The sequence below is a fragment of the Tenrec ecaudatus genome, chromosome 1 (assembly GCF_050624435.1).
Source record: "Tenrec ecaudatus isolate mTenEca1 chromosome 1, mTenEca1.hap1, whole genome shotgun sequence".
NCBI lineage: Eukaryota > Metazoa > Chordata > Mammalia > Afrosoricida > Tenrecidae > Tenrec > Tenrec ecaudatus.
Genome location: NC_134530.1, coordinates 99,159,632 through 99,179,601, shown reverse-complemented (window position 1 = coordinate 99,179,601; position 19,970 = coordinate 99,159,632). Strand labels below are relative to the sequence as shown.

Genomic DNA, 19,970 nt, shown 5'->3' with positions numbered 1-19,970 from the left:
AGGACTGCATCCTTCTGGAAACCCAGGAATCCCCACGCACCTAGTTGTGGAGCAAATCAGGCAAATTAGTGGCAAGGCTCTTGCAAACACCATCAAACTGCACTCACTGCCATTAAGCTGATTCTAACTCACAGGAAAGGCTAAACCCTCTGGAATATTACTGGTAGTATTATTGATAATAATTCTGTACACTTGATTGCAATTAATTATTCCTTTTTGGGGATACTTTTCCTTCACTGACTTGGAGTGCACATAAAAGATATGAGAGGATGAGAATTTGACCAGCTGTGCACAGTTATTACCAAGCTTAAAGAAAAAAATCCCACATACAAAGCACATCATAAACAACACAATCTCTGATTTCAAAGGACTGCAGTTGTGTTGAGAGCATTCATCCTGGCAATAAATATGCATTGAGTTTATACTTTGTACCTTGCACTGCAGCATGTAGTCATGGAGTAGAAATGAATAGATATGAATTTGGTCTCCATGGAGCTTAAGAGGGGCCTTCGAAGACTTTGTGCGGAAATGGGATTCAAAGGTCATGGATTGTTCTCCCCCATGAGCACTCTGAAGCCCCCTCAGATAACCAGATAATGTTGATACTCAGTAAGGGACTCTGGCTGTACACAAATCTTTCAGTTCTAGCACAGTAAGTTCTTTTCCTAAATATCAAATAAAAGCATTCAAATAAATAACTAAAATAATACAATAAAATTATTCAAACACACGTTTGTTTACTTTAAGAGCTGAAGTCCCTTTAAATCCTCTGATGGCTCCAGGGAGGCCTCGTGTTCTGCTGTCGCTTGGCAGGCCTCACGTAGGATAGTGGCTCCTTCAGTCCCACTGGTCTCTGCTGCTGCTCTGACCTGCCTTCTGACTGGGTTCTCCGTTGGTCCACTGTGTGCCTTCTGCATCTCTCCAGGTGCCCTCCCTTCATCCTCCATGGCTCACTGCCCATAACGTTGCTCCTCTTAGCAGTCTTTACAGAGAATTTCTCCTGAGCCAAGAGTGCATGTGAAATGAGGAGTGGAAAACAGGGGGACATGTAAAACTATAAGCAACTACACCCAATGGTCACCCATTGGCAGGTCCCTTTCACAGATGACCACAATCGATGCCACCATTCTCAGCCATGCTGCCTAATATCTAGAATAATTGTCTTCATATCGGAGTAGCTTTTCTTCCTAAGTCCTTAGACCCTAAATGCCACAGCTGCTCTAGCCCCTGGCTACTCCCTCCCTCCCCTCTCACTTTCCACAATGCGGGGTTCTTTACCGGTTCGCAAAGCAGGTCAGTACCTCTGCCTTCCCTATTCCTCACCTCGGCCCTGAGCTACACTCTTCTAAAATGCAAAAGCTCTGTCCCATATTTTCCTGAACTTGAACCTTATTTCCCAAAGATCAACTCTGTGGCCACCGCTATATTGCAAAAGTGACCTCAGTTAAGACATTCCTGTCTTCCTTGTGTCCTGCTGCCAGGCTAAGCTGAGGCCCGCAATTACATGGGCGCATACAGCAGCAGTATCACATCTTGTGGAGTCAACACCAGAAGGACACATGAATTCCCTGCAGAGGAAGGAGTCACTTGGAGGATAAGAGATGGAGGAACGTGGAAAAGTAGTTCACATATAAGGAACAGCATGTGCACAATCCCTGAGGTTTGAGGAAACCCAGCATTTAATAAACAGCAGTAAAGCTGGACACAGAGAGGGAGACCGAGAGGGAACAGGAAATGTGTGGGCCATGAAATGAATTTTTGCCCTTTATTAAAATATAATAGGGCAATAATAAACAGTTTACAAAGAGTACATGTGTCTATTTTTGCATGTGTTTGCAATGATCAAGTGGTCTTTAAAAAGAACCATGCGGTGAGCAGCGTAGCTAACAGTTCCAGTTAGCGTAGGTTATATGCTAAATGAGCGTGAATGATTTTTCTATCTACATGTAGACTTGTCCATCACTAGAGATTTCTGCCCAAGGCCTCAGGGGAGAACAATACCACAGCCTAGTCACAAATGATGCCCCATAAGTGGAAGACAGAGGTGTTAGACCGGGACATTTTATGCAGCTGGTCTGTATGATTATACACACTGCTGTGTATGTACTAGAAAATCATTTTGTGGTAGAAAACTTCCTCCTGAGCTGGGCATGGAGGCAGGTTTACAGTGACATCAATGAAGCCAAAGCCTCTCACTTACAAATACGTTTTCCTAGACCCTTTGCCTAGTTTTATATTTCAAATTATATATTCATTTTATTAAAGAAAATTTTATTGGCTTCAGAACCTACAAAAACTGGATCTACCCCTTTCCGATATTACCAAAAAATCAAAACCACTGCCATTAAGTTGGTTCAATGCATAATAACCGTACAGCATTAGATTTTCTGCTACTATATCTCTTTATGACAGCAGACAACTCTATCTTCCACTCAGTGAGCAGTGAGTGGGTTTTAGCTGTCAACCTTGCAGTTATCAGCCTGATGCCCAAGGTCGAGAACCATGGTGGGTCTGAATTAGACAGGCTGGCAGTAGGGGTATCAGGAATCCGAGAATCAACCATCAGAGTGCATGGACTTTCATGCCAATCCTCCACTACGATTGGGTTTAGCTACTTCCACAGCCTCCATTACCAACAGCCTGTTATTTTCCTCACAGTGTAGACTATTTTTTGACATCATACATTTTACCACTCTAGCTGCTTTCTCCTGACTTTGGTTTTGTTGCTAACTTTCTAGTTTTCCCAGCATGTCACCTCCAGAGGACTGTGCATAATACATTTGTTGACCTTTTCCCTAAAGTCTTGCCTTGCTTGTCTCTTAGAATGCTTTTTGCCTTAAGCTCTATTTTATCAGAAATTAATTTCGCCACCTCTGCTCTTTTTACCTGATGTTTGCTTGATACATATTTTAAATCCTTTGATTTTTACTTTCTTTTTTGTGTGTCTAAGATACTTGCCTTGTCATCAGCAAATTGATGTAGCATTCCTTTTGATCCATTCTGCTGCTCTCTGTCTTTTGGCTGATGCATTTATGCAATTTATATTAAATGGAATTATCATTAGGTTTGAATTTACTGCCATCATCTTGTGCTTTTCCTGTGTCTATGATGTTGATAGCTTATCTTTTCTGTCTGGTTTTCTGTAGTGAATTCTTTTTGTTGATGGATTTTTTTCACTTCCCTCATTGAGGCTGATTTTTGTTTATGGTGTCTTTATGAATTTTTTATTTTGATGAAATTGTTTATTCTCTTTGCAGTTACCACGAAACTTACTTCCATCTTCCTAGTTTTAAAAAGTTCATTTTATCTTGATACTGTAGTATGGATTTTAAGGGTAAGCAAGAACTTAACATCGGACCTGTTTTTCTTGCATCAGGTTCTTGGCTACTCTTGATTCCAAAAACTCATGTCAAAGACAGACTTATGTGTGTGTGGTAGAGTAGCAGTAGTTTCACTGCCCCAGCAGCTACCCCAGCCAGCACTCACTTTAACAAGTACTTGTTTCCTTTCTTGACTTTTGGAAACTCAAGGATTTGTTTTTATTCAAGTGTCATTTCTCCTCCCAACTAGGTTCTTCTTTCCATGCCCCATAACTCCTATGAAACCTCAAACTATCATAAATCACTTTGATTTCACTTTTCTCTGAATTTTTAAGGGTTCTATCATCTAGAATATATTTTAATGTTTATAAAAGTGGAAAGACAGAACTGCTTTAAAAGACCAAGGACAATATGAGAGCTTATATTTTGAGCACCTGGTTTGTAGAAAGCTATGGTTGATGGTGAGCACCCCAAATCCATTGTTAGGGCCCCCACGTGGATTAAACCCCCACAGAATCCCCTCTGACCACTGGCCAAAGCTGTGACTAGTCTTTGTAGTAGACAGAATGTGTTGGAAAGTGGACTAATGAAGATGTCGTTCTTCTGGTTAGATTCCATCAGATAGGTTCTAAGCCATAGTGACCCGGTGCACTGCAGATGGAAACACCACGCCCTGTGCCATTCTCACAATTGTTCCTGTAGAGGCTATTATAAATGTCAGCTTTAAACGTTATCATCATATAAATGGTCTTCCTTTTGATTCATTTTAAGTTTGTTGCAGTTTTCTTTTTTCTGTTTTCTTTTCAATTAAGGTTTTTCTCTGTTTTATTTGTTACTGTTGTTAAGATTTTTTGGGGGGTGGGGTGGGCAAGAAGATTTGAGACACCAAAGAAAAACCATCATTGTCTTGAGAATTAGTTTAAGACAGGTGACTCAATAGTGTGCAGACAATGTCCGTCAGAGGGGGACAATATTGCAACTTTAATCGAAAGAACCTAGGTGGTGGAGTGGATTACTAATTGTGAGGTCCACCAGCCACTCCATGGGAGCAAGACCAGCCTTTCTAGCCCCCTAGCGGTTTACAATCTCAGAAACTGCAGTGGCAGTCCCACTCTGCCTCACAGGATTGCTATGTAAGTCAGAATCGACTTGATGACTGTAAGATTAACTTGACCTTCGACTCCCTTTTTATATCGAATGAAAATATAGAATTTAGGTTGCCTTCCTCAAACTGTTTGGATTCCAAGGCAATAGAATTTTATCGCGTGCGCATACAAAGAGATGGACGTGTTTGTAAATGTTGGGTCTTCGTATACGCTCGAGGTACACCTAGCCCAAGCATTGCAGTCCGTGTTGTTCTGTGCTGCTCAGTTCACTCCGACCCAGAGACCTTCTAGGACAGAGTAGCCCTGCCCCGTAGGGTTTTCAGAGATGACCACCCAAACCCCAAATTTATAAAATACGAATTCAACTAGTTAATTCCCTTAATTCATGGTTTATCATTTCTCTCTAGTTTCTAAGACTTATTGCAATGGCTACACAGGTACTCGGACAAAATTCATGATGAAAGGTTTTATTAAGGACGTTAAAAAATTTTAATGCCAGGGAGAAATGCTCAGGGTAGTTGTTTACCAGGACATGTTACAAAGCCTCAGGTCTGCTAGTAAGTGCCCAAGGGGTCTCTCTCTCTGCTGGAAGCCTCAACCCAAAGGCATTCAGCTCAAGCTCTGTGGATCAGCAAACCCAGCTCCCTGAATTAAGTGCCCAGAGGCACCCCACTCCAGTAAGCCTCACTCTAAAGGCACTTAGCTTCACTTCTGTGGGTCAGCAAGTCCACCGTCTCCATTAAGTGCCCAGAGTCACCCTACTGCAAGCCAGGTTCCTGCACAAAAGCACTCAACTTGCTTTGTGGGTTTGAAAGCTGTGTTAGTCTGGGGACTTTAGAAAAACAAATCCACAGAAACTCATGTATTAGAGAGAGTTTTATATAAAGGTTAAGTGCACATCAAGAAAACATCCCAACCTAGCGCTGCCCTAGCCCACAAGTCCATTAACTCATATGTCCAACCTCAATCCACAAAGTCCTCCTCCATCTCACAAAACACACACAATAATGCCGAATCCAGAGGAAAGCCAAATCAGTGAACTTGTAATCATCTCAGCATTGGCAGAGGTATCTACACAACTGCTCCAGCACCCAGGGCTGCATCAGGGGAGGTCCATGTGGCTTCTCCTTGGGGATGTCTTACAGTAAGTGAGCCTTGCCAGCTGAAGTAGGGAACTGGCTAAGACCCTGGTCTGACCATCACAAAATAAGAGACCTGAGAACTAGAAAGGCGAGACTCACAGAGCCATTTATCCTTCTGCCCTTCAATTAGCCCCACGTGTGTTTATTGGCCAGGTGGGCACAATAAATTAACTACCTCAGAAGCCAATCACTCTATTCCATTCTCTGGTTCCGGATTCTGCTGCTGCTCCTTTGATAGTACAGCTGCCACCTGCATCCATGAGGTTCACTGCACGAGAATCTAGGATCGAGACGACCCATTCCACTCTTGGATCTTGCTGGCAATGAGATCCCTCCTGCTTTTTAGAGAGCTCATTTTATACCCAGCCAGGATGCCACTCCAGAGACTCCTGTTTGCAGTTACTCACAGGTGAATCCTATTAGTATCTTCCCTCACCTTCATACCAGACCTAGTCAGGGCAAGCTTGGTTGGTGGGAGTTAGAGATTCAGGCTGGAAGAGCCACAGTAAAGAGTTCACTGCCCTGTAACTAGCATTGAGATCAAAATCCGAAGTAGAGGGATGTTGAAAGGCAGGAAGGCAATCTAGAGGGATGGCTAGCATGTGATTTCTGGGGGAAGCAGACTACCATCGTTTGAATTCAAGCTCTGACTCTAACCTCTCTGTAATCTTGGGCAATTTTCTTAACATGTCTGTGCCTCTGTCTCCACATATTTCAAGTGGAGAGGTTAATAATACCAACTACAAAGATTTTTGTGAGTTAGAATGTGTAAAGTGCTTAGAACAATGGCTGGAAGGGGAGAAGAACTCTATAATTTTTGGATTGTTGTGTAACAGAGAGTTGAAGGAGAGAGGCAGCTAGCCACAGTAATGAAGGTATCATTTAGAGAAGCTGGTGGCACAGGAAGGTGAAACATTGGACCACACTTACTGGAAGTGGAAGGGGCACGCTGTCATGCACAGGTGTTTCTGTGTATTTTGTTTCCCAAGATAGGGAAGCCTATGCATATTTGAAGGTGGATGGAATGGAGCCAGGGAACAGAGAGGCGGAAGAGGGCGGAGAGGGCTGTGGGAGCCCGGTGCTCTGGAACAAGGACCCAGGGAATTAGAGGTGATACCAGAGAAGAAAATTGAGAATAGTTTTCTCGCTGTCCCTCCATGATCTGGCTCGCCTTTCTAACATGTCACAAACCTGACCTTGACAGTCTGCAAACTGCAGCACAGACTGTGGAGCTGTTTAGAATCAGGCAGTGACTGAAGAGGTACTAATGAGTTGATGTGGGATGAGCTGAGACTCACTAACGATGAGCAGAGGAGCAGCATGCAGGGCAACTGGGTCATTCTGGAAGGTCCTCTGCTGGCAGACTCCCTAGCGCTCAGCAGACAGTGGTAGAATGGCTCCAGGAATACAGGCGTCAGGCGTCCTCAGCCAAACCACAAACTGCCAAAGGGCCCACAGAGAAGCCAAGGCAGTAGACCAAACAATTGGGCTTGGGTCAGGTGCTTGTGAAGTGCCCAGTCACACATAGATCTTTTTAACCACAGTTGCAGGATTCTGCCCAAGAGCCCAATTCAAACGGGAAGATCACACACACACACACACACACACACACACACATACACACACACACACACACACACGCAATCTTTGCTATGTTACTAGATTCTTTAAAAATGTAAGCTTTATGCTGTAACATAAGCTTTACTAAGTTTATGGCTTAGTCAGTAAAGCAGCTTCAGCTGAAACGTTTGTGCTTTCATCTCCAGAAAGCAGAGCAGCTTTGCTAGCAGATTAAATATCATTTATTACTTGACACTTTGGAAAGAACATAGCAAAGTCATAAGCCTAATTGAATCACGATGACGAAGACTTGTTTGGGTCAGGAAGAACTTAGTTCGCATAAGGAAAAATCTCTACACTAATAAGAACTAAGGTGTTAAAGACAGGCCTTTTTAGTCCCTGTCCATTCTCAGCCAAGGCCCAGATTTTGCTGAATGAAAATCCCTGTCTTGGGAGGGTTAAGAACTAAATAGAATTAAATGTAAAGGTAACTAATATCATCTGGCACATGATAGATTCAATCTAATGTTTCTCTCCCCCTCTCCCCTCCCTTCAACTCCAGGCGTTACCTTTTGTAATCTGGACTCTCAATATTGATTTAAAAGGGTTGTCCCCAACTACAAGAATTCCGATTGCAGGAGTGGAGGGATATTTCAACGGTATTCCTCCACAGAGCTCCCCAATCACTACATGTGGGCAGCCTCCTCCACCTGCAGCTAAACTTAATTTGCCAACTATTTACTTAGTAGTGTATCCCACCTGAGTGAAGTCCAGCCTGAGCCCTAAAGACCTCATGTACCCATAGGATTTGCTGCTAACTACTCTTACCTGGGGACGTCAGAGGCCCAATCTGGAGTAGATCTGGAAGGATTTAGGGATTTCATCTGCCCTCAGACAGCAGTGGCTGATGAGTATTGGTGTAGTAAATCTCAGCTATCTGTCTGAAATAACCATTTACACTCCCAACCCCACTGCCATCACAGTGAATCCAGTGCATAATGACTGAGACTATAAATATTTATGGGAGCAGACAGCTCAACTCCTAAATCACCATGCCTCAGGGCACACAGCAGAGCCCCCAGAGGGTCAGGCCGAGCTGAACTTCACCTGGCATTTCCTCCCTGCTGCACTTCTCTTTTCTTGTTCTACTTTTCTACCCCTTTTTGTTTCTTCTGGAAGCCCTTGTTTAACAAATCACTGTACAAAACAGATACTTGGCTCGAGGTCTACTTCTGGGAGTACATGGCATAAGACAAATTACTATTTATTATTCATTAATTCATGCAATACATGTTCACTGAATACATAAATGTGAAGATGGTAGATACATAGTTAAGTGAAATGTAGATTTGCTCAAGGTGCTCTATATAGAGAGTATATTCTCCTGGAGCCAAGGTGTTTTTTTTAATGGTGAACTTCAGTTTCCGATAAAGTGATTTATAGCTGGTAAGTTCTCCCGAGTGGCTGAAGAGTTGCCCAGCCCTTGTCCTCATGATGGTGACCATTGAGGAAGGACCCAAAATTGCCTAGAATTGCAGTTTATTTGATAAGGATTTGTCAGGCACTTTCTATAAACTTGGTGATAGTGGCTTATAGGGTTATGTGTTGGAATGTTAACTGCAAGGTGAACCATTAGTTCAATCTCACTAGTCACTGTGGAAGACGCATGAGGCTTTCTGCTTTCATAAAGAGTTTCAGTCTTGGAAATCCTATGTAGAGCTGCTATGAGTTGGAACTAACTGGATGACAGTGAGTTTGGTGAGGACCCTGGGTGGCACTGTCAGGTAAACATTGGGACTATTCGCCTCAAGGTTGTTGGTTCAACTCCTCCAGCCCCACTGAGGGAGAAAAATGAGGTCATGTGCTCCTGTGTAGATTTAGGAGTCCTGCTGGTATAGTGTTTACACATTGAGCTGCTACTCTCAAGGTCAGAGGTTGAAACCCTCCAGTCTCTCGAGGGGAGAAAGATAGGCTGCTCCCCTAAAATATGAAAGTTTTGGAAACCCAAAGGGGCAATTTGTCTGGTAGGGCAACTATTGAGAAACCATATAATAGTTTTAAGAGCAGACTTGAGTAAGAAGCACTATTTAGTCAGAAAGCTATTTATTAGACTATAAATAATAATAATTCAAGTATTTTAAAAACACTCACAATTGTTGCTATATTTGAGCTGACTGTCAGAGCCACTGTGTCAATCCATCTTGTTGAAGGTTTTCTTCTTTTTTCCTGACCCTCTACTGACCAAGCACTATGCCCAACTATAGTTGCCCTAAAACCATGTAACTATATCACAAACTTCAATAATCACCAAAAGAATGAGAGCGAGACTCTGAATAATGGTACACAAGAGAGGGGGCTCATGTGTTCGTCTGGGCACTTTAGAAAAACAAGTCCACAGAAACTCATGTATTAGAGAGAGTTTTATATAAAGGTTAAGTGCACATCAAGAAAACATCCCAACCCAATGCTGCCCAAGTCCACAAGTCCAATGTTAACCCATTAACCCATATGTCTGACACCAATCCACAAAGTCCTCCTCCATCTCAGAAAACACACACAATGATGCCGACTCCAGGAGGAAAGCCGAGTCAGTGAGCATGTAAGCATCTCAGCATTGGCAGGGGTCTTCACATGGCTGCTCCAGCACCCAGGGCTGCATCAGGGGAGGTCCATGTGGCTTCTCCTTGGGGATGTCTTGCAGGAAGTGAACCTTGCCAACTGAAGCAGGGAACCAGCTAAGGCAGCTGCACCCTGATTCGACCATCACAAAGCAAGAGACCCAAGAACTAGAAAGACGAGGTTCACAGAGCCATTTATCCCTTCGCCCTAAAATTAACCCCACATGGGCTTATTGGCCAGGTTGGCACAATAAACTACCTCAGCTCAAATAAGAGACTCATACAAGAGAACAATTGAAAACATAAAATTCATGAGCCACTGATTGCTTGGACAAAATTAATTACAGAAATTTGGCGCAAGAGTGAAGGGAAGGTTCCTAATGAGTGCGACACAGCGGTGGAGGGTAAGAAACGCCTCTGAGAGGGAAGCTGGTGCTTCACCACACGCAGCGCTTCCCCAAGTGCTTTGTAATGCCGCCTTCCTCTATTTCCTCCTTTCGCCTTAGCTAGTGGAAACTGGACAAGGACGTGATACCGAACTTCTTCCAGTTATATTTGCTAGGAATGTGAATCCCACAGATAAAGTCTCACCAAGTCCATTTACTTAGTTACGACAGGCCTCGAAGCCAAAGTCCAAGTGAACGTAATAGAAAGAAAAGAGACTCCGTGTTCAGCTTGAGCTGGAATCGGTCCTAATTAGGTTGTTCCTTTACCACAGCAGTATCTTCTCATACAGCGATCTATGAATGTATCAAAGAATAAATAGAAAAAAATGGTTTTCTCTTTCATTCCAAGTCTGATTCTTCTCCCAAAGCCATAAGATCTCAGTTAAAATTGCCACGTACTCTTTTTTTTTCTTCTTGCTGAAGAAAATATTTATCTGAAATCAATTTTGGTCAAAGTGCAATTTTTTGTTGTTCAATGGCAGATAATTTCAGACATTTAAAGTCGCCCTGCCTTTCTAAACCTGAAATCACCCGTTTGCGCAACACAGCCCAGAAATTCTGTCTAGACAATTTGTGTAACACTATGCCTCTTGAGATAGGCTTGCTGTTTCCGATGAACTAATTTTTTTTAGAAATGGGGCTCTAGGAAACCAGGGGTAAAAATGATATGAAGAGGAAACACTGGATTTTCGTTCTTTCTGCTTTTTAAAGTAAGCATTTAATTTAATTTAGCGTTTTATTCCTATAAAAGAATTACTGAGACAGATGTAAAAGTATTTTTAATATGTAACCAAGTATCTGTTATCCGATGAGTATAGGCTATGGTTTGGAGAAAGCTAGGCGTCCGGTGCAGTTACACAGCAGCATTCACTTCTGGCACACATGTTACTGCCAGCGCTGTGGTAGCTGCTGGAGGCACAAGCAAGACCAGCCCGCGCTCCTGTCCTCACGACGTCTGTAGCTCAGAATTAATGATGGCTAGCAAACCAATAATATAATCCTGCATGGTAGAGTAGAGGGCCAGCCACTAAGAAGATCCTCAGTGAGCTGCATCACCACGGTAGCTACCACATGAGCTGAAATGAAACCGTGATTGTGAGGATAGCAAAGGAGCCCAGGGTCCATATGAGTCGGACTCCATGGCACCTAAGACCGACAACCAAAAATAATAGAAGCAACTATTAGTTACCAACTTTCATGAGTGCCTAAAAAGAAATCTAGTGGGTGCCATACTGATGGGCTTGTCCTAATTAATAGGATATACTCTGAGGAAGACTTTGTCCAACTGAAACCCGCAAAATAATTAGAACTTACCTTGCTTAGGGAATAAAAGAGTACGCTGGAAAGAGGATGCTGCAAACGCAAAGGTGGGAAGGAGGTGACACTCTTCAAGATGCTCAAAGATGGCCAGTGGAGCTCAAGCTCAAAAACCAACAGGCAAAACGTTTGAAGAAAAGATGAAATTGCAGTTGGAGAATAGATCAAACAGTTTTTGAAGCCATGTTAAGAATTGTGACCTGCACCCTAAGAACAATGGGAAATCATTGAAAAGTGATGAAAGGGGGAAGGACAGAAATAGATTTGTCTATACTCATCATTTGAAGCCAATGCATTTTTATTCAGTACTTAACCAGGTGTTGTGAAAATAGCTATCGGCATTCAGAAATCAAGGTGTCTGTGTTCAAGTAATGTTTGTGTAGAATTGTAAAAGGCACTAAGTGTGAAGCGAACCATCGAGGAACAGATGAAATAGCCTTGGGAAGACAATATCTTAAACAGCTTTCATTTACTTGATCATATTGTGGGTTGATGTTTGAGTTTTTGTTTATGGTTTTCTTTTAAAATGCTCAAGGATGTATCATCTCAGACAGAATTGCCTCAACTCAAGTGTTCCTGAATGCAAGAACACTTTGTTCTCCTAATCCGGCATTCCTTGATGCTCACCTTCCTGACATGATCACTGAATACAAAATGGGTACATAAGCAAATCTGGTGAAGAAAGCTGATGGTGCGCTGCTATCAAATGATACAGTGTCTGGGGACTTAAAGGCTTGAAGATAAACAAATGGCCATCTAGCTGAGAAATAACAAAGTCCACATGGAAGAAGCATACCATCCTGTGTAATAGAGTAGTCGATTGGATCAGATATCAGGCATCAAAGACCCAGAAAAAAATCATATCAATGTGAATGAGGGGGAGTGCAGAGTGGAGACCCAAAGCCCATCTCTAGAAGCAATTGGACATCCCCTTACAGAAGGGCCACAAGGAAGCAATGAGTCAGTCAGGGTACAGTATAACATTGATGAGACATACAACTTTCCTCTAGTTCTTTAATGCTTCCTTCTCCCCACACTCATGATTTCAATTCTACTTTACAAATCCAGCTAGACCAGAGCATGTACACTGCTACAGATAAGAGCTTTCAACACAGAGAATCCAGGACATATAAACCCCTCAGTACCAATAATGAGAATAGTGATACCAAGAGGGTAAGGGTAAGGTGGGAGGAGAAAGGGAAAATCAATCACAATGATCAACATATAACCCTTTTCTATGGGAATGAACAACAGAAAAGTTGGTGAAGGGAGACAGTGGTTGGTGTAAGACATGGGGAAAATTTTTTAACATAAATTATCAAGGGCTCATGAGGGAGGGAGGGTGGAAAAGGAGGGGATGAAGAGCTGACATCAAGGGTTCAAGTTGAAAGAAAATGTTTTGAACATGATGATGGCAACATATGTGCTTTACACAGTGGATGGATGTATGGATTGTGACAAGAGCTGTAAGAGCCCCCAATAAAATGATTTTTAAAACATGGTGCTGTAACCAATAATTCTGTCCACTGAGACTTTCTCCCTCTTCACAGATTGGATATCACACAAACAGCTATGCAGCCAGCGCCACCTTCTTGCCCACTAGTGTTCTCAACTTTGATGTGCAGTGACCATTTGGAAAGGTGAGTGTTAAAAGCTGTCGAAATTCCCACAACCCTCTCCTACTTCTCTGTCCTGATCTGAGTTCATGCCACCAATGGAATTAAAATGAAAAGTAGATATGCACATCTAATTAAGGAGGGGTGGATGCTTCGAAAAGAGCCATCCTGGTGCAATAGCTAAAGTGTTCATCTGTTAACTAAACCATTGCTTTTCCTATACAACCAGCCACTCTGGGGGAGATGCTCCTGTGAAGGTCATGGTCTAGAATTCTAGAGGGAAGTTCTTCCCAGTCCTACAGGATAAGCAGGGGTGAGAATGGACTCCAAGGCTGAGAAAAGATGCTTTACAGCAGCTATTGTTTTGTGTTTTAAAAATTTGACTAAATATTCTTAAATGAATAGCTTTCTGAGATAGACGATAGTGTGATTTGGTCACTGATTAACTCTCATGCTGGGAACTGCCATTGATTTTTTTCAGGGCAGGAACTCTCTTTGAGACTATTTTAAGGCTAAGCTACTTCTGTTTTATTTAAAACATCAGAATCCTGTATGTTCACCACATGCCTAGTATAATATTGTTTACAATTTGAGGAGATCTATTTTACATACAATATGTATTTCAATGAACTCTCTAGAAAGCAGAATTTTATGCAAAATATGAAAAACCATTACCTATATTCAATCTGTAGCTTTAGTTTCCTCGCTCAAAGGTCTCAGTATCTCTGCAGGTGCTATAGCGGTCATTGAATCAAGGTTGCCTGGGTGTCATATTGTCTATTAGTGCAGTTATTCTAAGAGAGACACAAAAAGTTAATTTCTTAAAGACAGCATACTTAATTTTTCGATAGTTGAACTTTTCATTTTAGTAAAAGGTCAGTAGTTCATTTTGCTTCATTCTTTGAGTACTGATGGGTACAATAGCAAGGGGATATTCAGGCAGTTCACAGTCTCTCCATCCCACTTCCTGTGGTTGAGGGACCTGAAAGATAACTACTTTTGTTTTCCAGGAGCTGATCTGAAAGCGTCTTTCTACAGAAATTTAGTGTGCTGTACCCAAAACCTATTTGTAATATTTAAACAAGAAAAAACATTGTTGATCTCAAAAAACCCTCACCGCCATCAAGTCTAAGCTGACTCATAGTAACTCTAGAGGACAGATAGAATTGCTCTTGTGGGTTTCTGAGGCCGGAACTTATTACACGAGTAGAAAGCCCCTCCTTTCTCCTGAGAAGTGGCTGATGGTTTCAAACTGCTGACCATGTGGATTGCAATACATAACCAGAGCTACTTCATTGTTGATCTAATAAGAAAAAAATATATGTTGTGGCTATTTCAATTTGTACTTTCTCATATTACTCTTTAGGTTTAAGTTATAAATTAATGAGGATTTGTTTTTATGGATAAAGTATTCGACTAGTCAATGTGTTACAATTGAGATAGTGACATGATTTGATAATAAGTCTGCATTGCAAACCTTGAAACCAGAGAACTTACTTAGAAAAAAAGCATATCATTAGAGTAATTAAGTGATACCATGGCTTAATTAAGTTATCTAAAATCCAGAGTTTTAATATTGCTTTGGTTTATAAAATGCACATGTAATTACTAAAAGCAAAAATGTTTTGAATGTCTGAGGGATAAGAATATCTTATGAATATCTTATTCCTCACACCATACATGACAAAGAAAAGCTCCTTTTTCATACTGATTATATCTTTCTTTCTCTATTCAAACAGATAATGAGAACATGGCGTTGGATTTTAAATGCAATATCAGCCTCCCTGAGTTTGTGCATGTTTTTTCCACCAGAGAAGGAGATTTTAATATTCTGATCTGGATTGTATTTCAATTCCCATCTTGTTTTTTATTTTAATTTTATTCTTATAGTGAATACATACTGAAATCAGCTTACAATTATAATCCAGGGTTCTGAGTATTAAATTGGCTCATTCAATTGGATTTACAATATGAATTTAAGATGTGAGACAGCATTTTGTAGATGAAGATGATGGAAAAAGTGAGAAAAACAAAAACAACAAAAGCATTTAAAAAACAATAAGTCTGTGTTACAGGTATTTTACTCTCACCTTCCAACTTTTCCTCAAATCTTAATCAGTGTAAACAGCTTTATATTTTATTGTCATTTTAATTTTGCAATGCGTTTGAATGATCAATATAACTTTTGACAAAAGTCAACAAATTAAGAGCAAGAAATCAATAGGATAGAAATTAAGGCAAGAAGAGACAATGACAGAGGATATTTGCACCATATAGTGATCAATGTTCAGGAGATATTGTGCCTCCCTGGAACAAGTTTAGACCTATCAGCCCCAAGACTCGATTCCGGTTATGTGCCATTTAGTAAGAATCTACAGTGTACACAATTTTATTTCTTTACCTTTGAAAAGGAAATGGAATTAGAGCTCATGGCTCCCTTACAGTATCATATAAATAATAACAAAGATATATGATTAACTATTTAGCTAGAACAGTGAGAAAAAAACAAAAACAAAACCAGGAACAGCCCTCTGATTCACCACTATCAATCCAGAATTTCTTAAAATCTCTTCTTGGGCAGGGGAAAAAAAGGGAAAATCAATGTATGTGGCATAGAATATCAGATTTTATTACATTTTAATGAAATTTGGGGATCTATTTTGCCCATTTTGAAATAGATACTTTTGTAGCTTTTAAAAATACATTGAATCATCTTTTTAGCAGCTATGCCCTTTTCTGCTAGTTTATTAATTCAACCACCCTTTCTTTTCTCTGTTAACTTCTTTTCTCTCCCTCCTGCCTTCTCTCCATTTATCCATATTTATCAAGTGTATTCTCTTAGGCACATTACTATGGAGCATGTTAACATTATATAGGATATCTTGGCAAGGTATAAAACACTGTATCTTCAGTGTTCCTATAGGAGTCTCTTACTGCAATTTCATTGCAGTTTTCATAGATTAAATAAATGATAATTACCTCAACTCACTGCCATTGAGTTGATTCCAACTCACAGCAGCTCTATGGGACAGAGAATTTCCCCTGTGGGTTTCCAATACTGTAAATCTTTTCAGGAGTAGAAAGTTACACCATTCTCTCATGGAACAGCTGATGGTTTTGAACTGCTGACCTTGCATGTTAGCAACCCAGTGTGTAACCCACTTCACCACCAAGGCTCATTTAAACCAAATATTAAGTCAGTTGAAAGAGTTGGAAACCAGTTGTAAATCAGTTATGCATTTCAGAAAAGGTACAATTTTTAATGTGTATTCAAGATGGTATTTAAAATAACTATATAAAGCTGGTGTTGAATATATGTTTAAAATTCAGATTTAAATTCAACAAACTTCATTGAACACATAATATTTACCATCCTCCATCTATCTGGTCTTCTAGTCATCTATTTATTATTTAATTTCTACCAAACAGATCAAGGGTATAGCAGACTTGTCTAATATCACCTGGCCAATATAAGTTAGAATTCAGATTCAAGTTCAAGAGTTATTATTTTATATTTAGAGTTCTTCCTACAACTTAGTTATGTACAATTTGCTACCATTGGATTCCCTTTAAACACAATGATATCAACATAAAGAAGTGTTCTTGGGAATCACTTCAACTTGGAAATAAATTTTGGCTCTGCCCCTCATCAGCTCTGTTGACCATGAGAAAGTTAATCAGTCTCATTGAGTTTCTATTAATTAATCTGGAGATAATACTTATCCTGTAGAGTTCTTGGCACCTGGTGGCATAGTAGGTTATGTCTTGGACAGCTACCTTCAAGGTCAGCTGGTCCTCAGGAGAAAGATGAGGCTCTTTACTCCCACAAAGATTTATAGTCCTGGAAATCCACAGGGGCAGTTCTACTCTGTCCTGTAGGGTCTCTGAGTCAGAATCAACCCGATGTCAGTGAGTTTTGGTACGGTTGTATGATAATATATGAGAGGTGATGGTGATACAATGAACATTGAATAAGTATTATCTGTGATAAAAACCAGTTTTGTCTCTATCACAAGTCCTCAATTTCAAGTATAAGTTGAATTCCTTTGTGAGTAGGTTTAAACTGACACAGAGAGAATTAACTCTAAGATTTGGGGTGCTAGCCTCCCTGATTAAAATATCTCATGGTTATCTTTGCCATGCAGTCCTATCATGCATCTCCTTCAAATATCATCTTGTCCTCAGATCCTGAACACATTCATTATCTTTGCTCACTTGTCACTCCTTTCCCCAATTCTGAAGTTATATAGGACTCATTTTGATGACTAACATACTATATTGTCCCTTAAATAATGTGTATGCATGTCTTTTTTGATAGACAGAATTCTAATCTAGGTAGACAGGACTTTTTCTTACATTTTCTTCATCTATCCCTTGGTATTCAGTGCAGGGCTCCTACAGAGATGCTAATCAGCTGGATATTTTCAACACAGGCAATATGCACTTATATGCAAGATTAGCAGTTTCAAAATTAAATGAATATGATAAAAAGTGTTTCCATGTTGATATTTAACTTGATTTTAAATATCTACATCTAGTCAGAAGAGTTTCCTGATTTAAAATGTCTACATCTAGTCAGAAGAGTCACATATAGTTTTTTGCACATTTTTGAAACCTCTTCATGTGAAAGTGAAAAATAGAAAATATTTTTAATGAATTTTTGTCAAAGGTATTTGCAATGCCATTAGGAATGGTTTTGTCCATTTAGTTTGAAATCTGATATGGAGAGTTTAATGTTGGGGCTTTTCATGTGAAGCTATGTATACATTGCTTACCAAATTCATTGAAAACAAAAAGTTGCATCATATACACACTGATTTTTGGATTATTATTCTGATAGACTTACTAACTTATCTCCATTATCTTTATCTTCAATAATCACAATTTCTCCTTATTTGCAATGATTATAATGAGATTATGGAAAGGATCGAGCTAAACCTCAAAACAAATTCTTTAGGAACTCTGTCAAGAATGTTGCATACCTAGGGAAATGGTGCTTGATCCATACCTTCGTTATAATTACCACTGTAAAGTTCTATAGGGCATCTGCAATGTTGATATGTGACATCAATGTGCTTCGTATGTGAATTGTGCAAGTCTGACATGTCCCTTAAGAATCTGTATAAAATATCTCTTGCTTGGTATGTTTTTGTTACTATTAATACATATATGTTTATTTTCTCTTCAGAATTATTTTTGCTCATACTTTTTATCAACCCAAGTTTTTGCTGAATTTATTCAACATATCTCTAGCTCATTTCAAAGATACAAGTATTTCTCTGTTTCATTCATATTCTAAAGATTTATATTATTTTCATGATCTGAAATGCCTTTTTCATAGAAAAGTAGTTTGTAAAATATACAGCTTTAAGAGTTGTTTTCATACTCAACCACATTGTAGCCTCCCGTGGGCAGGACCCATGTCATTTGTATCTATTGTACCTACAGACCCTGTCACAGTCCGCATTAAAGGTTTGATGGTCCTCAGTATGCCTGTTGCAGTATATATAACTGATGCTTAAGACAATTTGGTGGTGCCATACTATGGCTAAGGGTGGTTTTTTCTGATGTTGATTCTTTATTTACTTTTCCACTTTGTTATTGTGTCATTTAGTCTTCCTCAGGCTTCTTGTAGAAAACTTCTGTCAGTATTTATTTATTATGGAATGACTGCTAATAGAAAAGAAAAATGAGATAAATGTGAGTTGATATACAAAGTCACTTCTGTTTTAATGAGCTATGTTATTTCTTATGATAACTGAAGGTGAATTAAAACTTTAGATTTACAGGCCAATGAAGGTGTTGCAGATACATCGGCTATGGCACTGCAGGCAATGAAGTCAGTGTACATGCAAAGAGAGTAAAAAGTATACATTTCATTACTTCCAAATAAGATCACATAAAATTAATAATTGAGGCATCTGATAACCAGGAATAAGTTAGTTCTTATCAAGACTCCATTTTTATCTTTAGCCTAGGTTCTGTTTTTCAAACAATAGCTTTACATTCCCCCTCTACCTCCCATGGTGCTTTGCTGAAACCAATAAATAAGCAACTTTTAGAAATGAAATTGAAGCCACTCTCAACAAACAGAATGATGCAGTAAACATACATTCCCAGGAAACATAGGTCAGCATGTAAAATCAATTAGGAAGAGTATAGCAAGATTGGAGTGAATGTTCTTGGGGAGAAAATGTTCATAACTAACCAAGCTGGTCACTTACAAGAATGTGTGAACAGTGTGCTCCTAGAACAAACTACAATCATGAAAAGCTGATGACAATTTTTTTAAAAGCCTAGGTTTAAAAATAAATGTAAGAGAAAATAGATGATGATGGACGAGACAGATACACTACTTCGACCTTATACAACAAAAAGCAGAGAAACCAACCAAAATAATTACAGATGAAAATAGTGGAGCTCTGGGCTGTAAAGGAGTAGATAAAATACCAAATAGAAGAACAAATTGAATGAAAACAGAAAACATATAGAGCAATAAATTTAAACTGACCTGGCACTGGGTGGCCATTCTGGATTATTACAAGCAGCATACCAGTCAGGGCAGGATCCAGATAGCCAGATCTGTTTGCCCAGAATGCATTGATAGCAACTCTAGTGGCAACAAGAGAGGTGAAATCTCCCCCTTATACTTACAATCTCCTGGTGTAACAGGAGGTGTGGACCCCACACATCCACCCACCTGGAGGCTGGTCAATCCTTCTCCATTGTCTCTCCCTGACCTGATGTTTCACCAGAACACTCATCGCCTCCATGACCACTCCACTCATTGTCCCACTTCCCTGGCCCCCTAAGGCTGCCTCTCTTCTCTCTTTTTGTCCCTTCTG

At 40.1% G+C, this 19,970-nt stretch overlaps 1 protein-coding gene across 1 annotated transcript in view; it reads left to right on the top strand.

The window, feature by feature from the left end:
* Positions 1-18,600, top strand: part of PTGER3 (prostaglandin E receptor 3) — a 96,569-nt gene extending 77,969 nt beyond the window's left edge. Inside the window, exons 4-5 of the mRNA XM_075536451.1 lie at positions 13,060-13,149; positions 14,865-18,600. Of these exons, the coding sequence (XP_075392566.1) occupies positions 13,060-13,137 (78 nt within the window). The 3' untranslated portion in view covers positions 13,138-13,149; positions 14,865-18,600. The remainder of the gene's footprint in view (positions 1-13,059; positions 13,150-14,864) is intronic.
* Positions 18,601-19,970: the final 1,370 nt, after the last annotated feature.